The 20,090-nt window shown below is 38.2% G+C and overlaps 1 protein-coding gene across 1 annotated transcript in view; it reads left to right on the top strand.

Annotated features, from left to right (window-relative positions):
* mogat2 (monoacylglycerol O-acyltransferase 2) overlaps nucleotides 1–18,604 on the top strand; it is a 111,318-nt gene extending 92,714 nt beyond the window's left edge. Inside the window, exons 5-6 of the mRNA XM_028800121.2 lie at nucleotides 308–507; nucleotides 18,006–18,604. Coding sequence (XP_028655954.2) covers nucleotides 308–507; nucleotides 18,006–18,160 — 355 coding nt within the window. The 3' untranslated portion in view covers nucleotides 18,161–18,604. The remainder of the gene's footprint in view (nucleotides 1–307; nucleotides 508–18,005) is intronic.
* Nucleotides 18,605–20,090: the final 1,486 nt, after the last annotated feature.

The raw sequence follows: 20,090 nt of genomic DNA, 5'->3' as shown, positions 1-20,090 counted from the left end.
CCTCTGCCTAAAACTTCACAAACTCTTAGCCATCTATCATACCTCTAGTCAGCTACTTCACTGACCTTACCTGCATAACATGAAAATGGAGTCATGTTTCCACTTGTGTATAACGAGATGCAGAGGTGTAACATCTTGCCCTGCTCTTGGTTGTGTAGGTCCTTTTATTTGGGCTTCACTGCACTAAGCACAGGACCCAGTTGCACTATACTGTATGTATTAAATACATTTTGATTAGACAAATGCTTCAAAGGATAGAGATGCTCCAGTGTTTGTGTTTAAGGTTTTTTTCTCTTTGACCTCACAGTGCTCACCTTGTGCCAATCTTCTCCTTTGGCGAGAATGAGGTGTTTGATCAAGTTGAGAATCCTAGAGGAACATGGCTGAGATGGATACAGGAGCGCCTACAGAAGCTGATGGGTGTTGCACTCCCGCTTTTCCACGCCAGAGGTGTCTTCCAGTACAGCTTTGGCCTTATCCCCTATAGGAAGCCAATTTTTACAGTGGGTGAGTCACATGGAGTTCGTGATCAAAATTATCTATGGCCAATTATTCTGTTTCGCTTTAGATTAATGCATTTAAAAGAAATTACATGGCAGACTGTTTGGACAAAGATATCATTTAAGACACTTTAGAAGGAAATTTGCAGTACTTTGGAGTTTCATCAGAATGTTGTTATGCAACATATTAGAAGTTGTTATGACTTCTGCTCTAAAAGTTGCATGATGGAAAACTGGGGCACACAGAACATTACAAACTTTACATTTTAACATGAAGCTTGCTTAATAGTCTAAATGTTTCTCATTTACTCTGGACTCAAAATTAACTGCACCCATCAAGCAATAAGATAAAAAAAGGTCAAAACATTTTTTTGAATTTTTTTTCAAAATGATGTCTGAGGACTCTAAAGTCTTAATAATTCTCTACCCACCACCAAACTGTTTCTGGTTTAATCCTTCCTTCTTAATTTTTGGTGTTCTCCTAGCCCCATTATTTTTCAGTAGGGACAATTAAATGTATGGTTAGGCAAGGAACTCAGAAACCGATTATCAAATTAAGGTGGAAAAAAATTAACAGCTCAAACAAAGGGTTAGCTGAGTGGAATTTGTGGGGGAGTAAAGTGTACATGTATAAGGATACCCAATGAGGCTGACCATAAATGATCTATTCTTGAGAGGCAATTCTTACTGCTAGCTGGCCTTTTTTTTTTCTTGGAAAATGTACTTTTAATTCTATATAATGCTGAAAACAAGCACAAACACATAGGGGATAATAATCTTAAATATCTGTGCTGTTTAAACGACCAGCTAGCCACATACAGTTGGAGATGTTCAACACCTTCCTTGCAACTCAGAATATTCCGAATAAATGCTAAGACAAAGGTTTCTCAAGCTAAAGGGAGGGTTGCATAGGGGACGGCACAATAAAAACAACACTTTTATGTTATGTATTTTTACTTTGATTTGTTAGTTGTAGGATAATTACAGCAGCAAGGTCTGAATTTGCTGCCCAGGTTTTGCCAGGTATCTGTCCCTGGCTTTACTTTCTTTTCTTTTTGTTTCTTTGTTTTGTTGCTTTTTGAGAATTATTTTGTGTTTTACATTATTGAAAATGTTTTTGTTTTCTTTACCTTTGTGTTTATAATTTTTTTAATCAGCATTTTCCCATTTAACAATTATTGTGTATTGTTCTCTTTGCCTTTCTGCCACATCTGAAGTACTAGGGTGTTGCCTGAAGAATTGGGGCCTGAGTTGCCCCCAAAAGCTTGCATATTGTAATCTTTTTAGTTAGCCAATAAAAGGTGTCATTTTTGCTTGACTTCTCACTACTGCCACATCTGACACACTAAGTACAGTATAGTGCAGCGACCAGGAGATGACACAAATGCTGGGGCCTAAGCTGATTTCCAAAAACCAAAAATCCAAAACCAAGAAAGGGAAACCAAAACTCAAAGTCATAAAAGAAGACCTTTAAGTAAAGAATCCTGATGAACAAAAAACATACTAACACAGAGTTTTGTCATGATTTATCTGAAGACTCAAATGTTATGAATTGTGCACTTTGAGAATTTTTTTTCTCTCTCTGTCTTAAAATATTTTTTACATTACGTGGGTATTTTGGTGGCTTATTCTCTTACCACTGTTCAGTGTGGTTCCACACAGTTATTTATTTGCTGAATGTAATGATTAATTATTCACAATACTGCAACATTATTTTGTTTTATAATCAGCCATCGCCATGTTATTGTTGTCGTTACCAGCACGCGTCATCCGTTTGCTATGTAAGTTGAGTAGAACGACACCACACCTTGCATCATCAGCAAGACTCTTTAAATCCAGCACAAAAAGTCTTTTGGTTTCTGTGATTTGGATAAAAACACTAATATTTTTCTCGACCTTTTGGTTTCCGATTCTATAGTTGATCTGATCTTGATTACTGGTGAATGATTAGACTTTGGTGTATCAGGTTTAGTCTTAATGGTTTTGATTCATTTTTGGTTGCTAAATGTTTCATCTCCTGAGGCCTCATGCATAACGCCACGCGTAGAATTCGCACTAAAACATGGAATACGCACAAAAGCGGAAAAAAATCCAAATGCATAAATCTGTGCATTTGCCAACTCCTGCATTCTTCCGCTACATAATTCCCAGTCTGCGTGAAATGTAACGCTCGTGCATGCACCTACCTCCCCTCCCAGACTCCTCCCAGAGTTACGCCTCTTTCAATGTGCAAATCAATATAAATAGCCCTTAAGCTCAGTGTTCTGTGAAAAGACAATGGCAAAAGCACAGGGGAAAAAGAAGAATTTCAGCGAATACCAGGTAGAGGCAAGGGAAAAAGTATTATTTGTTGGTTTAAGCAGTGATATAATCAACAAAAGGAAGCTGATTGAGTGACAAAGTAGTGGAGAAACTTGAAAGTTCAAGTTCAGAAAGTCTCAAAGTGCCCGAAATAAATAAGAAGTGGTCAGATATCAAAGTCACCGTGAAAAGGTGAGTCGTAGCCCACCGTCTGAGTGTCATATGGAAGCGTATTAGGGTACAGAGAAAAGAAAAGCAAAATAGGGACACAGTGAGAAAAAAATGTCAACTTTAATCTCGATATTTCCACTTTAATCATGTAGTTTATTTTGTCATTAAAGTAGAACATCATAAACTTCATCTTAAAATCATTTAATTCACTAGTTTCTCAAATCCCATCGTAACTAAAGTAGCACGTTAAATGCTTTTTGTTTTGTATATGTTCTTCTATGTAGTCTATGTCTGTGAATCACTATGTGCTTCTTAAACAGGCTTTCTCTCCCGCCAACAGGACACAGAATACATTACATTCATGATATTACAGCTCTCTGAACAATTTAAATACTAAGATGTATACTTTATATCATTTTCATAATGATAGGAAGTACTAGGGTATTGTACTGTGTTAGCCATTATGAATGTAGAGAAAAGGTATAATTTTGCTTGGCTTTTCTCTATAATGATAGGAATTAAAGCATGTATTAAACATGGAGACACAGTGGTGCAGTGATAGTGACGAGCTGGCGCCCTGTCCAGAGATTGTTCCTGCCTCCCGCAAGATGCTTGCTGCTTGACATAAGACATAAAATAAAATGAACACAGCTAACTGTTATTTAAACAAAAACAAGAAGTTCAGAAAGTAATTGTGCATATAACAAAACCCCCCAAACCAAGAAAAAAGAATATAAAAGAAGTAAAATAAAGGCAGGAAAAATGTATAATATTGGTAACAATCTTATGTTGATTGTGCTTATTATTTTTGTTGCTGCATGTATGTTCAACTTAGGAGGTGGGACCCCCTAACACTACAGCTTTGGGGCGATCCTTAGCTTATATATTCCATGGTTCCATCAGTAATTTGTCCCTGACTCAAGTAAATATTTTTGTTTATTTAGTCCTTCTGTTATCTTTAAAATATTATTTTTCATATTATGTTATTGATTTTGTATTTATTTTTGTTCTGCCTCTGTTGTTTTTATGTAATACTTTATTGCTTATAAATTATTTTGCCGTGGTAGGTATTTCTCTAGAAATATTCTCCAGGGTAGGGGTAAAAGGGACCCTGAGAGTTAGGAAAGTGTCTGTCAAATATGCTGGAATGATTATTGTGGCCAATAATGTGACCTGATCTATGAGAAAGCAGTTTATATATATCATATTACTTGCGTTTTAGTACTAATGACTAACATCAGAGATGCAGTCTGTACAATTAATCAACAGCTCTAGTCAGGGCATACTAAATTGAAGAACTGAGTCTTTAGCCTAGATTTAAAAGCTGAGACTGAAGGGGTACCCCTTATAGTAGCAGGCAGACCATTCCACGGCTTCAGGACCCTGAAACTAAAAGCTCAACCTCCCACTCTTATTTTATTAATACTTGGGATCATAAGCAGGCCAGCATCTTGAGATCTTAATGTGTGATCTGGTTTGCAAGTAATGATAAGTTCAGATAAGTAAGCAAGACCTTGGCTATTTAAGGCTTTATATGTTAAACGGAGGATTTTGAAATCTGCCCTAAACTTAACCAAGAGTTAGTGAAAGGACTTGAGAACTGAAGTTACGTGTTCATATTTTCTTGTTCTTGTAATAATTCTTGCAGCAGCATTTTGAATTAACTGAAAGCCATATGAAGAACAATTTGAGCAGTAGTAAATCCTACTAAATATAAGTGCATAAATTAATTTCTTAGTACTCTGCAGAAAACGCCTTTCCAACTTTTTCTAAGATGGAAAAAACATGATTTGGATAGTTTTGTAATGTGTGTATTAAATGACATGCTACCGTCAAAGATAACAACTAGATTGTGGGATGATTCAGTAAAACTAATGGTGATTCCAACTAAGTTAAATAATGACAAAATATTACTGCCATCAGCATCATTCCCTCCAATAATTAATATTTCTGTTTTATCTATATCCAGAGACAAGTAGTTCTCATCCATCTACTGCTTTAATTCATTAACACATCTAATTAAGGACAACATCAGAGAATGTTACAGGACATCATTGTCCATTCTGCATTAGAATATCAACAAATGGAGAGAGACTTTCAAAAAGTGAAGATATATAAAAATACTTTATATTTTCTGATGTGAGAATGCACATTTATTCCTTCATTCATTCATTCATTCATTCATTCATTCATTCATTCATTCATTCATTCATTCATTCATTCATTCATGCATCATAAGAAGCAAAAACCTCCCATTAAAGCACATGGTGAGAAGCTTTCATTGTGAACAGTATAGCAAAGTACTTTGCAAAATCATCATCCATTGTCTATTTCCTCCTTAATCCAGAGCTGGTAAATATCCTGACATCATTTAATGTGATGCAGGAGCCAGCTCTGGTCAGTTCACCCCAATAAAACATTTATACATACACCCGCTCTCACTCACCCTGCATAATTTAAGGTATTCAGTTGTGGTGACATGTATATGGAAACATCATATACACCATTCCATACAGATGCAGCAGATATCCACACAGGATGAGTCTGAGCTGGGAGATGAACCCAGAACTTGAAGCCTTAAGGCAGGAGCACTAACTACTGTGCTGCCTAATTATGTGAGAAACCAAAAAACCACGGCCATGTTTAGCTGCCTAATTTGAAATTAAAAAAATAATATTTCCAAGAACCCTTTTCAGAGGTTTCATAATATGGAGCGTGTCCAGTTGTCAAAAATGGCTTGCAAGATGAGTTTTTCCTGAGGGGAGTTCAGTCTGTGATACAATGCTTGTGTCTGAAATAAACACCTTATGTAAGATATGAGCATTATCTAACATGAGCCACTGGCTGTGCAGAAAGGAGGTGTGGGTAATGAAAAGCCACATGTAAGAAATTTCACTTGCAAAAACGCTTAAATAAAGACCTTGGATTTTTAAAGCAGAAAGCTCTACCATTTATCACATTTTTTATTCCAGCATCATGAAAACTCAGAGCCATCTCTTAAAGCCCTGGGCACATGGGCCACGAACACATATATTTGGATGTATAAAAATAGTCTGAATTATGGAAGGTAATAAATGGGATTATATTTAGGGTGTAAAATGTAATGTCATTTTTTTTCTGAGATCTATAAAACCTACAAAGTTTCAAATAAAGAAAAAAATATATACATATTATCTGGTGTTGTGTTTTCATGACCATCTATTCGATCAATTTTATATCTTTCAAGATATAATAAATGTATCAATTTTCATTTTTTTAATACAGTAGCTAATTTTGTCTATTGAAAATTTGAAGTATTATCCAAAATACCATAAGTCACTTAAGATTCAAAACATATCATTGACGATCTGACAGGGTAATCCAACCATCCAGCCATTTTTTCATTCACTACTCCTGTTCTGGGTCACAGGACCTACCATGTTCTCATTCAACCTATTTAAGATGGCAGTGCATGGCTTCTGGTATCCTCACTTTGGGTTTGTTTTACTACTTTTGCATTAGTTTTTATTAAGAGTAAGAATCTGGCTGTGTTTTTTTACCCCAGTTTTGGTTTATGCTTTTGGTTTTGGTTCAGTCTGTTCTCCCAGCTCATTGACTCTGGTCGATTCACAGAACAAGGTTTTTGCCAACTCCTGTGGTCATTTTTATCTCACTAGTCATTTTCGCTCAGCATTTGAATACCCTTCCGTACCCTGTGTTCATAAAGGCTTCTAAGACTTCCTTGTGTCAAGTGCAATCTAGCTGGAAAAACTGGATTCAGGTGGATGAATGAGTAAATGAATCTTAACTCATTAAACAGTTACAGTTGTGGAGACTGGCTCGGACACAGACAGGCAGACACGCTCATGTCACCCAACACACATTTATTTACAATATTTACAAAGTCCATATTGTACTCACAAACCCCAAAGTCCTGGCCACAACACAATGCCTTCTCTCTCTTCAGGCCGCCTCCTTGCCGTCCTCCCAACATCATCTTTCTTTCTCCCGACTCTTGTCCATGACTGGAGGGAGGCGGCCCCTTTTATACACACCCGGATGTGCTCCAGGTGCTCCCCGGCAATCTTCCACAGGCACTCCCCAGTGTGGCGGAAGTGTCGGCTGTGTACCCGGAAGCACTCCGGGTGTCCCTTCTTCTCTTCCCCCCAGCACTTCCGGGTGTGGTGGAAGCGCTGGGGTCCAGGGTCCCCAAGGCATCAGGGCACCCCCTGGCGGTGGCCACGGGCCCCTACAGGGTAGAGCTTCCAAGTTCTGTACCCATGGCCCCCAATACAACCAGGGCGGAAGCCCCCTCGCGTTCTGGAGGAGGAATGAGCCCTCCTCCTGTCCTCCTGGGCGTCCCGGCCGGGCGTGAGCCCCGTCCGGGTGCCACACAGTGTAGTGAAACATTGCAAAAATATGTGTGAAGGACAGGTATTATACCACTGTTTTCAAGATTTCAAAATATTAGGTTGTTTTAGAGTTATGGAATAGACCAGTATAAATATAAGTTAGATAATCAATAAATATAAATCTCTAGAAATATGGGGTTGACAAAACAAATGTTTAAGGCATTAATAAAGTAAATTCTGTCAACTTAAGGGTGAATCAAGTACTCAAGGAGAACAGTGGAAATTAAAAGGAAGTGCATTTACAACTGAAGCCAGGAAATACTTCTTTACACAAAGACTTGTGACACTTTGAAAGAAACCACTGCTACCGAGACATGTAGTTGAAGCAGAAACCTTGACATCCTTTAAGAAGAATCCGGATAAGATATTGGGATGGCTTAGCAATTATCTAAACAAACGGCCTTGATGGACTGAATGGTCTCTTCTTGTTTGTCAAAATTCTTATGTTGTTATATATGTTCTAAGCCTTCAAACTACCAAATGTGAAGAGCCTTTAGGTGTGCTGTGGGATTAACCTCTTTGACAAGATTCCTTGAGTGAGGAAGCCAGATGTTATACCTGGAAGGAACAAAATCACACCTTGAGGAATGCAAAGAAATGCACCTATACACTTTCCCTTGACCTTACGATTAATTAGAAACAGGCCTCTTGTGATAATGGCTTACCTTTTCGCGAAATGTTGAGTCACTGGTTTCAGGAGAATGAGCTGTAAAGCTGTGCATCTGGGGCAGAAGATTTGCATTGCCAAAAACTGAATTTCTTCATCTTGCTTAAAGTGATAAGCTGCTCCCATGAGGTTGTTTTTATTATTGCCAGTCGTCACCTGTATGGCCTGTTTAACAAAGGAATTGCTCATTTTATTGCCAAGCCATTTCTTTCAAGAGCAGAAAGAATTTCTCTGTTATGATTTTGAAAAAAACATTTCTCCTATAATACAATTTTTCTAAAGTAGAGAGTTACTTGTCTGTGGGTTTTTGATATTAGAAGATTCTGATTTAGTGATTATTTCCATTGACATTCTTCTCTGAGACAATGATTACTTTTATTATTTTCTATTGTGCCATTTTGGGTTTTTTTCTCTGGGGATCACTTTTTTGGTCAGCAGCTGCTAGGATGTGAGTTCTGATTGCTAGGAAATTGCATCATATGGCATTGCGCCAAGCTTTTTAATTAAAGATTGTGAATAATTTCTAAAAGACTCTGGTGTGCAATTTTTATGACAGTGTTGGCCAGGCTTTTTTGTCTTCGATTTCTTACTCATCTTTTAGTTTTGATGAAAGATTCTTTTGTCCTTCTGACTTTGTCCTTAACATGTTGTTTTGGTTTTCATTCATGTACTGATTCTTTTATCGGATCACGTGAACTGCCATTCTCTATCTTTTTGGCCATACGCCCCTAAAGTGATACATTAAGGGGAATTCTATTCCTTGGATAATCCGAGTCATCACTCAATAATGCTATCCTAAGTTTTTTGAATGCTATACATTAGCTTGTTGAGATCATGAGACATTTAATGGAGCCTTCTTCCAAAATTAATTTGGTGAAGAGCACAGCTTTCCCAGTGACACCTTACAAAAACAACCCATAATATTTCATTAACTTTAAAAAGGCTTGTGCTTGCATTACATTTTGTGTTTAGGCCATTCCAGTGTAGAACTTACCTTTGACATAAGACACTTGACTTTTGTATGACTTTTGTTTGTTTCCTTTTTAAATGTTGATGTTGTTATGACATTCTTTGTGTTTTATGTTTTTGAATTCTTTTTCTTCTTCTTCTTCTGTAGCTGTTCCCAATTTTATATGAGGTCGCTATTTTTTTTATCACACTTCTCCAACAGATGTTTTGGCATGATTTTTACAGCTGAATGTCTTTCCTGACGCCAACCCTCTCCTTGAATTTCTTTCCTTAATTCATATTTTCTTGAATAATACTTTTATATTTATATTCATTCTGTTAGTGTTAATTTGTTTGAGAGGGTCTAAGTGCAATGTTACAAAAAATATTCAAAACACCCACTAGAGGGGGGATTAACTCTAGCTAGAAATAAATAGGGTAAATGTAGAATATTTATAAAACAAAACCTTTTGTAAAAATGCACAAACTAAGCCCAGAAGAGCACAAAAAGCAGAACAGGGGATGCCTGAAAAGGAAATGACAATCTAAACAAATCCAAAATACAGAGTCAAAAAACGTATTAGGCCAAGAATTCAGTAAATCACAAATAATCAACAAGCAATTAATACTGAAAAACTCACCACCACCATGTACACATTCAGTGAGCCGAAAGAATCTGTGGTTTTCCTCAGGCTTCATAAGGCTGATGACAGTCAATTGCTGTGATTGGCAGGAGAGTCTCCCTCTTGTATGACCATCCACTAAACACACAAAACATAAGATACATAAGTACATAGAAGCTAAATGAGCAATAATATTAACATAAGCATAGTAATAAAAAATGAACAAAAAAGACAAAAATGGCATTTTAACTTCAGCCAAATATAACAGTTATTGTGTTTGTGATGTTCCTTGTCTTTTATATTGTCACAGTTGTGGCCTTTGTCCACCTCTTGAACCCTCAGGTACCACTCCAGACACGTTATAAAAGCACAATAACTATTTATTTTGTTATAACGTGCACAAAGCACCCTCCACTCCACACTATTCATATACAATAACTCACCAATACTACAAAACTCTTTCCTCCTCGCCCAGACACTTCGCCACCCTACCTCCCAGCTCAGCTCAGTGTCTGGGCTTTCCCACAGTCCTTTTATATCCCCTGACCCGGAAGTGGTTCCTGGCCAAACCCACAAGTCCTTATTCCCTCCAGGTCAGGGTAAACAGTCCTTTCTTCAGCCCGGGAGCACGTCGCTCCTTCCTGTCACGTGATGATGACGCACTCCCGGGTTATAGGGCACATAAGAGCCCGCTAGCCCCCCTACAGCGACTCCCGGTGGCCCCCAAGGTATCCAGCAGGGCTGTGTATAAACACTACATAGTCCATGAGGCCCTGCTGGAACTCGGGGCACGATCATGATGTCAGGAGAGCTCCTCCTGGCGGCCTGGGGGTGAGGGCCGGAGTAAAATGCTGGCAATCCACCACAATATGTTGAATCCAAGGGGGACTGGGCTCTGATGTTGCAGCTCTGGAGACCACCATCTGCCTATGTAAACACTGACAAGTCCTCAGTTCAGTGTTGATACATTTGCTTTTGCTAATGTGTGTTCAGATCTTTTTTTACTTTTTAAATTTTTGTATGTTGACTTAATTGTTAGTTTGCAAGTAATTCTTTGACCTTCTGGTTTATGAACTCTGCATTGGACTTTGGATTCTGTGTTTGGATTGTGGACTTGAGTTTGTTGTTTTTAGCTTAGCCTTGAAGCAAACATTATCTTCTCCTTTTGTTCTTGTTTGCACATTTTGAATTGTTTTGGAATAATGTTTTACAATAAATCCTTTAATGTATATTTAATTACTTTGTTTTGTTATTTAGGCTAGGGATTTTGTTATTATGGTTTCTCACGTCATATTTCTAAGCTTGGCATTGTTTGTGAGGATGTGTAGACCACAAGTCTGCTTCTTGATTTTCAGAGCCAGGCCTATTTTATATTAAGATGCCTTCTCATAGATTTGAATCCTAGTTTTTGAATGAAGTTTGTCTTGAGTTTTGCGGAGCTTCTCTAATATAACAGTATAAAGAATGACCTCTGACTGAATCTTCAAAATTGTCAAGTACATAAAAATGTTTTCCAAAAACCGTATACCTGTATACTCGTGGATAAGTTCTCCCGCGGATAAGTCGGGACCTGATTTTACAGTTTAATTTCTGGTATTTTATAATGTCAGTTGTATAAGTCGAATGTGGAACACTCACACTATTGGTACAAGGGATTATGCTATGCTAATGCCCTCCTGAGAGGGTAATCACGGAGCACACTGCCTTTTTTTCTATGTGGGTGTAGCAATGCGCTGTATCAGCGCGTGCTCCTAACCTCTCTCTCTCTCGTGCCTATGTGACCACATGGTAATACCCGAACTATTCTGAACCAACATTTGCACTGATTTGTGTTTTTTGTATCTCACACCCTCATATACCTTTATTGTAAGAGCATCCCTTATCTACAATGGAGCATTTGATCAGAAGAAAATATGAAGCTGGTTTTAAATTAAACATCGTTGAAGTAGCAAATGAAATTGGTAACTGCATTGCTGCAAGAAAATTTGATGCATCTGAGAAACTGATGTGAGATTGGAGGAAGCAAGAAGATGTAAAAACCAAAAAAAATAAAAAATTTTGTCGCATTTTTGAACGGGCTTATAAGTCTGGGTCTGATTTTATGGTTGATTTTTCGGGTTTCAAGACCCGACTTATATGTGATCATAAATGGTAAACAATAGCATACTGATTATGAGACTTGAGCAGTCAAACCACCAATAACTGAAAAGTTACAGGGTCCCAATTAAATTCAAATTAAAGAATTCAATACTGGCAATGGCTGAGTGCTATCTTTTATGTTTCCTTTTTAGTCAGTGGTACCTGTCAGGATTTTTCCTATACTGATCTGTAGACATCAGATTGAGAGCTTAACTTTCAAAGTAAAAACCAATTTTAGTGTTTAGCACTAAAATAATTGAACAGGACCAAGAACTCTTGTTTCCTTCTACAATGAGAGTGTTTTTTTTCTTCTACTTTATAAAAAGATTTTATCTATTTTGCCTTGAAGATTTTATAGGGGTTGCATTTATAACTAGAAGGAGTATGAGTGGTTGTTCAGAATAACAAGGTGTAGCTGGGTGTAAGAATGACAGGCTGCCGGAAGAAAATTTGGGGTGCCATCCAGGTCATTTGTTTAATAAGCAGCAAAAACTAAACAAAAGAAATGCTTCTCAGGTGTTTTACCCTTGTCTCTGGGCTGAAAATTATAAAAAGTAAAGCTCGGCTTCAAGCTGAGAATTAGGGTCAGTTTGCTAGGGATCTCCATCCGACAGGTCACTTTTGCCAAAATGAAGCCTCCTTTTGGGAAGCCTGAGTTCTTATGGATGGGGTACTGGAAGGAGTGGTAGGAGGTGCCCTCACTGGGAAGTTTTGTGGTGCAGCAGAGAGAGGAGGAGACAATGCTAGTGGTAGCTCCCCCTCTTGTCCAGGTGGGTTATTGCATACCTTGAGAGATCCTCCGACGTGCATGTGTGACAAAGGATATTTAAAAAATTAACTATTCTATCAGCTGTGTACGTACATCTAAGTCTATTACATTCAAGATTTTTTTTCTCTTATACAGTTTGAGTCTGTTTCTCACAGTGTCTATGTGCATAAAAAAGATAATGTAATATCTCTGTTCTTTCATGAGTTTATCACGCAAATGATGTCCAAATCAAGTGACCCATTCTTCTCAATGAGCAATGCTACTCTTTCCAAATCTCTGTTGCAACATCCAAAATTTTTTTGGGATTTCCAGCCATAAAGCAACTTTAACAGTGAAAATTAAGTGCATGGCACTTCTCCAAAAGCAAACAGCAAGAAGAGAAGAGTTGCTCACAATCTTATCTGTCAACTTTACCTCCTTTTTTAATCTAAGACCTAAAATCTTTCCATGACAGTATCTCCTTATGGATGTTAGACAAGCATGTTCAAAGATTTAAATTTTGACAGTTTTTTTTATATAATCATATGTGTTTTTGCAAATTTGACGCATGAGAAAAAAAATGCATTTTTTTTTTTAAATTTCAGAGGCTCCCACAATGCACTAATGTGTTCAGGTTAGCCCTTGACCTTTGAGCCTCTTTGTGTTTGCACAGTACATGTAGTATGTACTGAGCTAATTTAGAATAAATGGTATTTGGACAGTCAGTGGTATTTTCACAGTACATGTAATATGTACTCTGTGGTTATTGCTCATACAGAGTAATAGTGACATCAGCTGAAAAAGTGGAATTTGGAAGCTTTTATACAAGCAAAACATTGTAATTTTAAATCTTTTTTTATTATTCTAGGCAAACCTGCATATGTAAAAGATGATGTTTTTGTGGCTTTTTATTGACTTAAATCAGAAAAGTGAATATGCTCCACATTTGTGAATTTCCCCTTGGGATTAAGTCTATCTATCTATCTATCTATCTATCTATCTATCTATCTATCTATCTATCTATCTATCTATCTATCTATCTATCTATCTATGCCTAAAAAAGGTGAATATATCATATTTATCAGTCTATTTTCCATAATTGGTGGTTCATTCTTTTGCAGCAGCCAAACACAAACACAGACTTGTCTGAGATAATAATTACACCAAAATGTCTGTCGCCTTATTCATTTAGCGTTGAAAACATTATTGTTTGCATTTTGTAAGCTGCTTTTTAGAGAAAAAGCAAAGTATCAGGAAAGCCTGGTCACTTCTAATTGAGGTAGGATGACGTAGTTTTCTAGCCCAGTCACTCTGAAGAATGTTAGAAGATCTGGGGGTAACTAGTAAAGAAAGAAAGTCTGTGATCCAACAGGTGACAGAACAAGTAGAAGAACCCTCATATTGGCTGTAGTGTAGAAGGGATGAATCAGTCGCTATACTCAGGCAAATCATGGTTGTCCCACTGCCCTCACAGCATACTGGGCTAGACCCAGCTGATGATGCTAAAACATACCATTTTGTCTTGTCTGTATCTGGTTGTGTGTAATATTGGAGTACCTCAGGAAACTGTCCGGTCTCCCTTCCAGTTTACCATGTACACAACCGACTTCTAGCCCAACTAGGGGGCTCCGCCCCCTGCTCGCTTCGCTCGCCAACCCCTGGTGTTGGGTAATTACAAATAGCGTGATGTATGTATGAGATATAGCATAGTGTGAAGGTGTAGATGACGTATATAGGAAGCAAAGAATAAACTGCATGGCACAGTGTAAAGATTTATTGGAAAATTTCCTTGTACACAGCATTAGTAGTAAAGATGGTGTCTTGTCCTTGAATGAGTTTTCGTTGGCATGGATCATTTATAACCTTAACTATAACGTCAGATGAACGTCAAACTCGTGAGAAGGCCACATAAAGTTGTCCATGTCCAAAAACGGGCTCAGAGAGGTAGATGCCAACCTTATACATGGTTTGTCCTTGTGATTTGTTGATGGTCATGGCAAATGCATGTTTAATGGGGAACTGTCGCCGTTTAAGTGTAAAAGGTAATTCTAGGTCAGAACTTGTAAGGTCAATTCTAGGAATCAGAACAGTACTGTTAGCATGTGATCCTGTAAGAACTTTTGCTTCAATAATATTGTGTGTCATGGTGTTGACGACTAAACGTGTACCATTGCATAAACCTTGTTTAGTGTTAAGGTTTCTTAATAGCATGATTATTGTTCCGATATTAAGGTTAAGATTGTGTTGTGGTAATCTGGCTGGGTTAATAGTGTTCAAATATTGCAAGGGGAAATTAAGATGGTCATTGTCATCATCAGAGTCAACTTTGTCAGAGCTTAGAAAGAGCTGTGCCTCTCCAGGAAGTAATGCAATGACATTTTTTCTTCCGCGGTTTCAGAAGCGCGTTGTAGGCGCCGACATGTATTGTTTGTTTTCATGCTGGTTCGTGTTTGTGGTCCCGTTACTCGAGCCGTATCATTTTGTACCCGTGATCGTGAATTCATGACTTGTTTGTTCTTTATCGTTAGTAATATGGATAAGTAATAAGGAGGATCGCACTCACTGTTAATATGGAGCCTTTTCTGTGGTTGTACGGTTAATAGTGCATCATTGAAATGAGATTCACCTATGCTGTATAGTTTGAACGTGTTTAGATGACGTATGTTTAATACGGACTGTTCGTTTCTTCGTATTATTACCCATCAGGTGTCCGCGCCTGTATATGTATTGTAGTCCAGTCTCATGTTGTTTATGTATGACGTCGTTTGTCGGCGTGCGTCTTTTTAGAAGTGCATAGAATGTGCTGTATAGTCTGTAAGTTGATTTCAGATGCGAGTTGTAGGCAATGCTTCTATCGTAGTATCTGCCGTTGTCCGAAACACAAATCTGTTTCTGTAATATGTTGGGTTTGATGTGTGACCCTTTGAGGACTCCGTAGTCTGTCCCGTTTAACTGTGGTGTGGGGGTGTGAGTCCTCTTTATCAGTACTATGTCGGGCTTGATTTGTGAAGTTTTGTGGACTCCTTAGACTGTCCCGTTTTACTGTTAGGCGGGGATAATCTGATTCAAATATGTTGTGTTGTCCGTATGTGTGGGCTTTTTGTATGATCTCAAGTGTTCGTTTTTGGTTGCTCTTCCGTTTTTGAGCCTCAATATCGGGCTCGATGGGTGACCGTGTGTGGAGTCCGTAGTCTGTCCTGTTTCACTTTGGGGTGTGTGTCTGACTCCTCTTTTTTGTGTGATATGGGCGCGTTGCCTCATTTCTTATTTCTGTTAGTGGAGGGGTGCTTTGTGTCTCGTTTCTTATTTATGTTAGTGTGTGAAATCCGTAGTCTGTCCCGTTTCGTGTGCTATGGGCTTTGTGTGGCGCTTGCGTGTGACTCCTTGTTTTTGTGTGCTAAGGGCGCGTTGCCTCATTATTTATTTCTGTTAGTGGAGGGGGGCTTTGTGTGTCGTGGGTCTGAATCCTCCTTTTTGTGTACGTCCCGTTTCGTGTGCTATGTCCGTAGTCTGTCCCGTTTCGTGTGCAATGGGCTTTGTGTGGCGCTCGCATCTAACTTCTTTTTTTTTGTGTGCTAGGGGCGCGTTTCCTCATTTTTTTATTTCTGTTAGTGGAGGGGGGCTTTGTGTGTCGTGGGTCTGAATCCTCTTTTTTGTGTGCGTACCGTTTCGTGTGCTATGTGGCTCTTGCGTCTGACTCCTTTGTTTTTGGTGTGCTAGGGGCGCGTTGCCTCATTTCTTATTTCTGTTAGTGGAGGGGGGCTTTGTGTGTCGTGGGTCTGAATCCTCTTTTTTGTGTGTGTCCCGTTGCGTCTGACTCCTTTGTTTTTGGTGTGCTAGGGGTGTGTTGCCTCATTTCTTATTTCTGTTAGTGGAGGGGGGGCTTTGTGTGTTGTGGGTCTGAATCCTCTTTTTTGTGTGTGTCCCGTTTCGTGTGCTATGGGCTTCGTGTGGCGCTGTGTGCCATGGGTTTGTGTGGCGCCTGCGTCTGACTCCTTTTTTTTGTGTGCTATGGGCGCGGCGCCTCATTTCTTATTTTCCGTTGCTTGGAGGGGGGCTTTGTGTGGCGCCTGCACACTACCTCTTTTGCATCCACGGCCCATGTCCCTGCGTCCATATCCGGTTTACCATTCTCGTTTAGTAATATGGATGCCAGTGCTTGTCATCCACAGAAATTTACAGATGACTCATCCATCATAGGCTGCATTAATAATGGAGATGAGTCAGAGTACAGGAAGGTTGTGGAGGACTTTGTTTTGTGGTGCAAGGACAACAACCTGCAATGCAACATCAGCCAAGATAAAAGAGCTGGTGGTGGACTACTGGCATGCCAAAGAACCTCTGAGAACAGTCACCACCCAGGGGAAAGAGGTGGAAGTGATGCAGAGTTACAAGTACCTGGGGGCTCAAATAAGTAACAAACTGGACTGGTCTGGCAACACAATGACTCTGTACAAGAAGGGCCAGAACAGACTGTACTTGCTAAGGAGTCTCAGGTCTTTTGATGGTTGTTGCTTCTGGGGAAGCAGCCTGAACTCAAATGAAGCACAATGAGTGAGTAAACTTATCAGGAACACCTGCTCCATCACTAGACTAACCCTGGACACATTGCAAGCTGTTGCAGAAAAGTGGATGAAAAATCTTCATTCTACCATGGTGTGCTAAGAAACGCCTTTGGGTGTGTTTTCTGCCCACTGCTGTCAGGCAATTAAATGTTTCTTTCCGACTTTCCGATGTACTCATTAAGTTCATTTTAAAATATCTTCACGATATGCATTTATTTATTTTTTATTTATCACTTGATTGATTGGCTGTATTATTTGTCCTCTGAGTCTGTATTCTTGATTTTAATGTTTCCACTGCTGTATACAGCTGAATTTCTCCATGGGATTAATAACATGTATCTAAACTAATATAATTTGTTTTAAAATACAAAAACACTATTTACTATGATTATTTTTACATTTTTACACATTACCTTTAGATATAATAAGTATTATCTTAACATTACCCCCCTCCCCACCCCAGCAAGATTTGCTTAAAGCTTTCTGCCTCCGTTCAGAAGTATAAAATGTGGGGCTCCATCTATTTGCAAGAAATTTACACTCTGCTAAATCATGATTTTTACAATAAATTTATGGAATTTTCAAAATACCATTTATTCTAAATTAGCTTGTAAAAAAAGGCAGCTCAGACTTCAATGGCGAAGCAGAACATTCTTCTTAATAAGGGCTTTTCTTTTTATCAGTGTTTTAGTTTACTATATAGATCCTAACATCAGTGTCAGCAGATTTCTCTCATCTCCCTTAAAACAACATTAAACTGCTAAAAAGAGAGGTCAGGGTCCATGTACAGCGCCTCCCTTTAAATTCCCCCTAGCACCTTTACTAGGAAAACACCTTTTATCTAGCTGTAACTGGAAACATCAGGGTTTGCCATGCCTTGTAAGAATTGCTGTTTTAATGTCCATGTAAGATACAGTATGAAGCATTTAACAGTTTTCCTTCTTTGTCTTAGTTGGGAAACCCATTAAAGTGATCCAGAACGACAAACCAACTGGAGAGGAAGTGAACGCTTTACATCAGAAGTACATTGAAGAACTCTGCCAGCTTTTTGAAGATCATAAATCCAAATACGACGTACCAGAGGATATGCACCTTTCTTTTATTTAGAAAAGCAGCACATTTCTTTCTTCTTCATGAAATGGCATGAAAAGACGTTTTTTCTCACAAATACTGTGCCTCTAATAACGTTTTGTTTTTATTTTTTAAGCTGTCCTGCTGCTTTTATTGTGCTATTAAACAGATTGTACTGAATGTACATATTGCTTGAAATAAAAGTATAAAACATTTCTAAAATGGCAAAATCACTAATTATCTCCTTGTTCATATACATTATGTTCTCTGTTGCTTACTGACTTGATGTTATTTCCTCTGATAGATTCTTAGTATAAGAAAAAAACTAATTTTCATTTATAAAAAAAATTATGACCATTTTAAAGTTATCTAAAGAAGACCTATCCAGTACGTTATTGTAATTCCAGTGATAATGAGTACTTAATCACTGTACTTAAATATTCCTTTTTTCAGATATTTCCCGTGCTCAATTAAACCAAGTTCTGATACAATAGACTCTGTTAACAATATAAGTAGTAAAGTGTGAAATTAAATTTGCAGTGAAACTCAGTGTTTCGCCTTGCAAAAAAAAAAAACATAACCTCTGACAATAAGTTGCATTTTGCTTTCATCCATATCCGTACCATACACATAATACAAAACAATTTATTTTTGTATAACACTCTTCACTGAGAGCAGACACAGAGTGCTGAGAACACATTCTCAGGTAAAATGCAAGAATACATTATACTAACCACGCAATACAGAATTAGTAGAGATAAAGACATAGATGTGTTAAAACACACAAAAACAAAGTGGAAACAGATTAATATAAATGGAAATCAACAACACCTGTCCATTAGTTAATTGTTGAACTATGGGAACAGAAGAGATGAAAATTGTTTAAAAGGGAACCTCAAAGACAAACTCAGACCTGTCAGGGTCCTGGAGACTACGGCAAACTAAACAACCCCCATGCAATCTGATGAGAGAATCGTCTCATGACTCCAATGCTGCTTTATCTAAGATCACTTTTACATAAGCTGTAAAGCAATGTCACCACGTGCTACATCAAGATACCATCAAAAGAAACAGAATACCTTAATATTTTTTGATCCCAGGGTCGTGAGGGGCTGAGGCCTATCCCAGCACGTACAGGGCAGAAGACAGGAACAATTCCCCAGATATAGCACCTGTTCATCAGAGAGGAACACACTCACACACACATGCACACATCAGTAAATTTAGCAATTGCCACCACAGTTAACCTGCATGTCTTTGGATTGGACATTAGGAAAACATGCAAACTCTGTGCTGGGATCAGGGTACCCTTGATCTCCTTACAGCAAGGCAGCAGGTCTACCACTGTGCCACCATGTCGGGTTAATAATTACTAAATATTGTATTACTTTTATTTTTGTGCAAATGACTAACAAATAAGGATTGCAGTGCACAGCTAATCTGCAACTCTACTCAGGGTATGCTAAACTGAAGTAGTGAGTCTTCAGCTGGGATTTAAAAGCTGAGATTTATTGGGCACCTCTCATATTAGCTGGCAGATCATTCCACAGCTTCTGGGCCCTGCAACTAACAGCTCAAACTCCCACTGTTATTTTATTAATCCTTGAAATTTTAAGCAGATGAACATTCTGAGATCTTAATGTGTACTCTGTTTTGTAAATAATTGTAAGTTCAGATAAGTACGCAAGGCCTTGGTCATTTAAGGCTTTTTATGGTAAAAGGAGGATTTTGAAATCATCCCTAAACTTAACTGGGAGCCAGTGTAAGGACTTGAGAACTGGAGTTATGTGTTTGTACTTTCTAGTTTTTATAATAATTCTTCCATGCAGCATTTTGAATGAATGGAAAGCTATATAAAGAATGGTTTTAACAAGCCAGTGAATGATTAAGTCAATACAACTAGAAATAAATGTATGAAATCGTTTCTCAGTATCCCGCATATTTAGAAAACTAGGGGGCTTTGCCC

This window comes from Erpetoichthys calabaricus, chromosome 4, assembly GCF_900747795.2.
Source record: "Erpetoichthys calabaricus chromosome 4, fErpCal1.3, whole genome shotgun sequence".
Lineage (NCBI taxonomy): Eukaryota > Metazoa > Chordata > Cladistia > Polypteriformes > Polypteridae > Erpetoichthys > Erpetoichthys calabaricus.
This window is presented reverse-complemented; position numbering and strand designations above follow the sequence as displayed.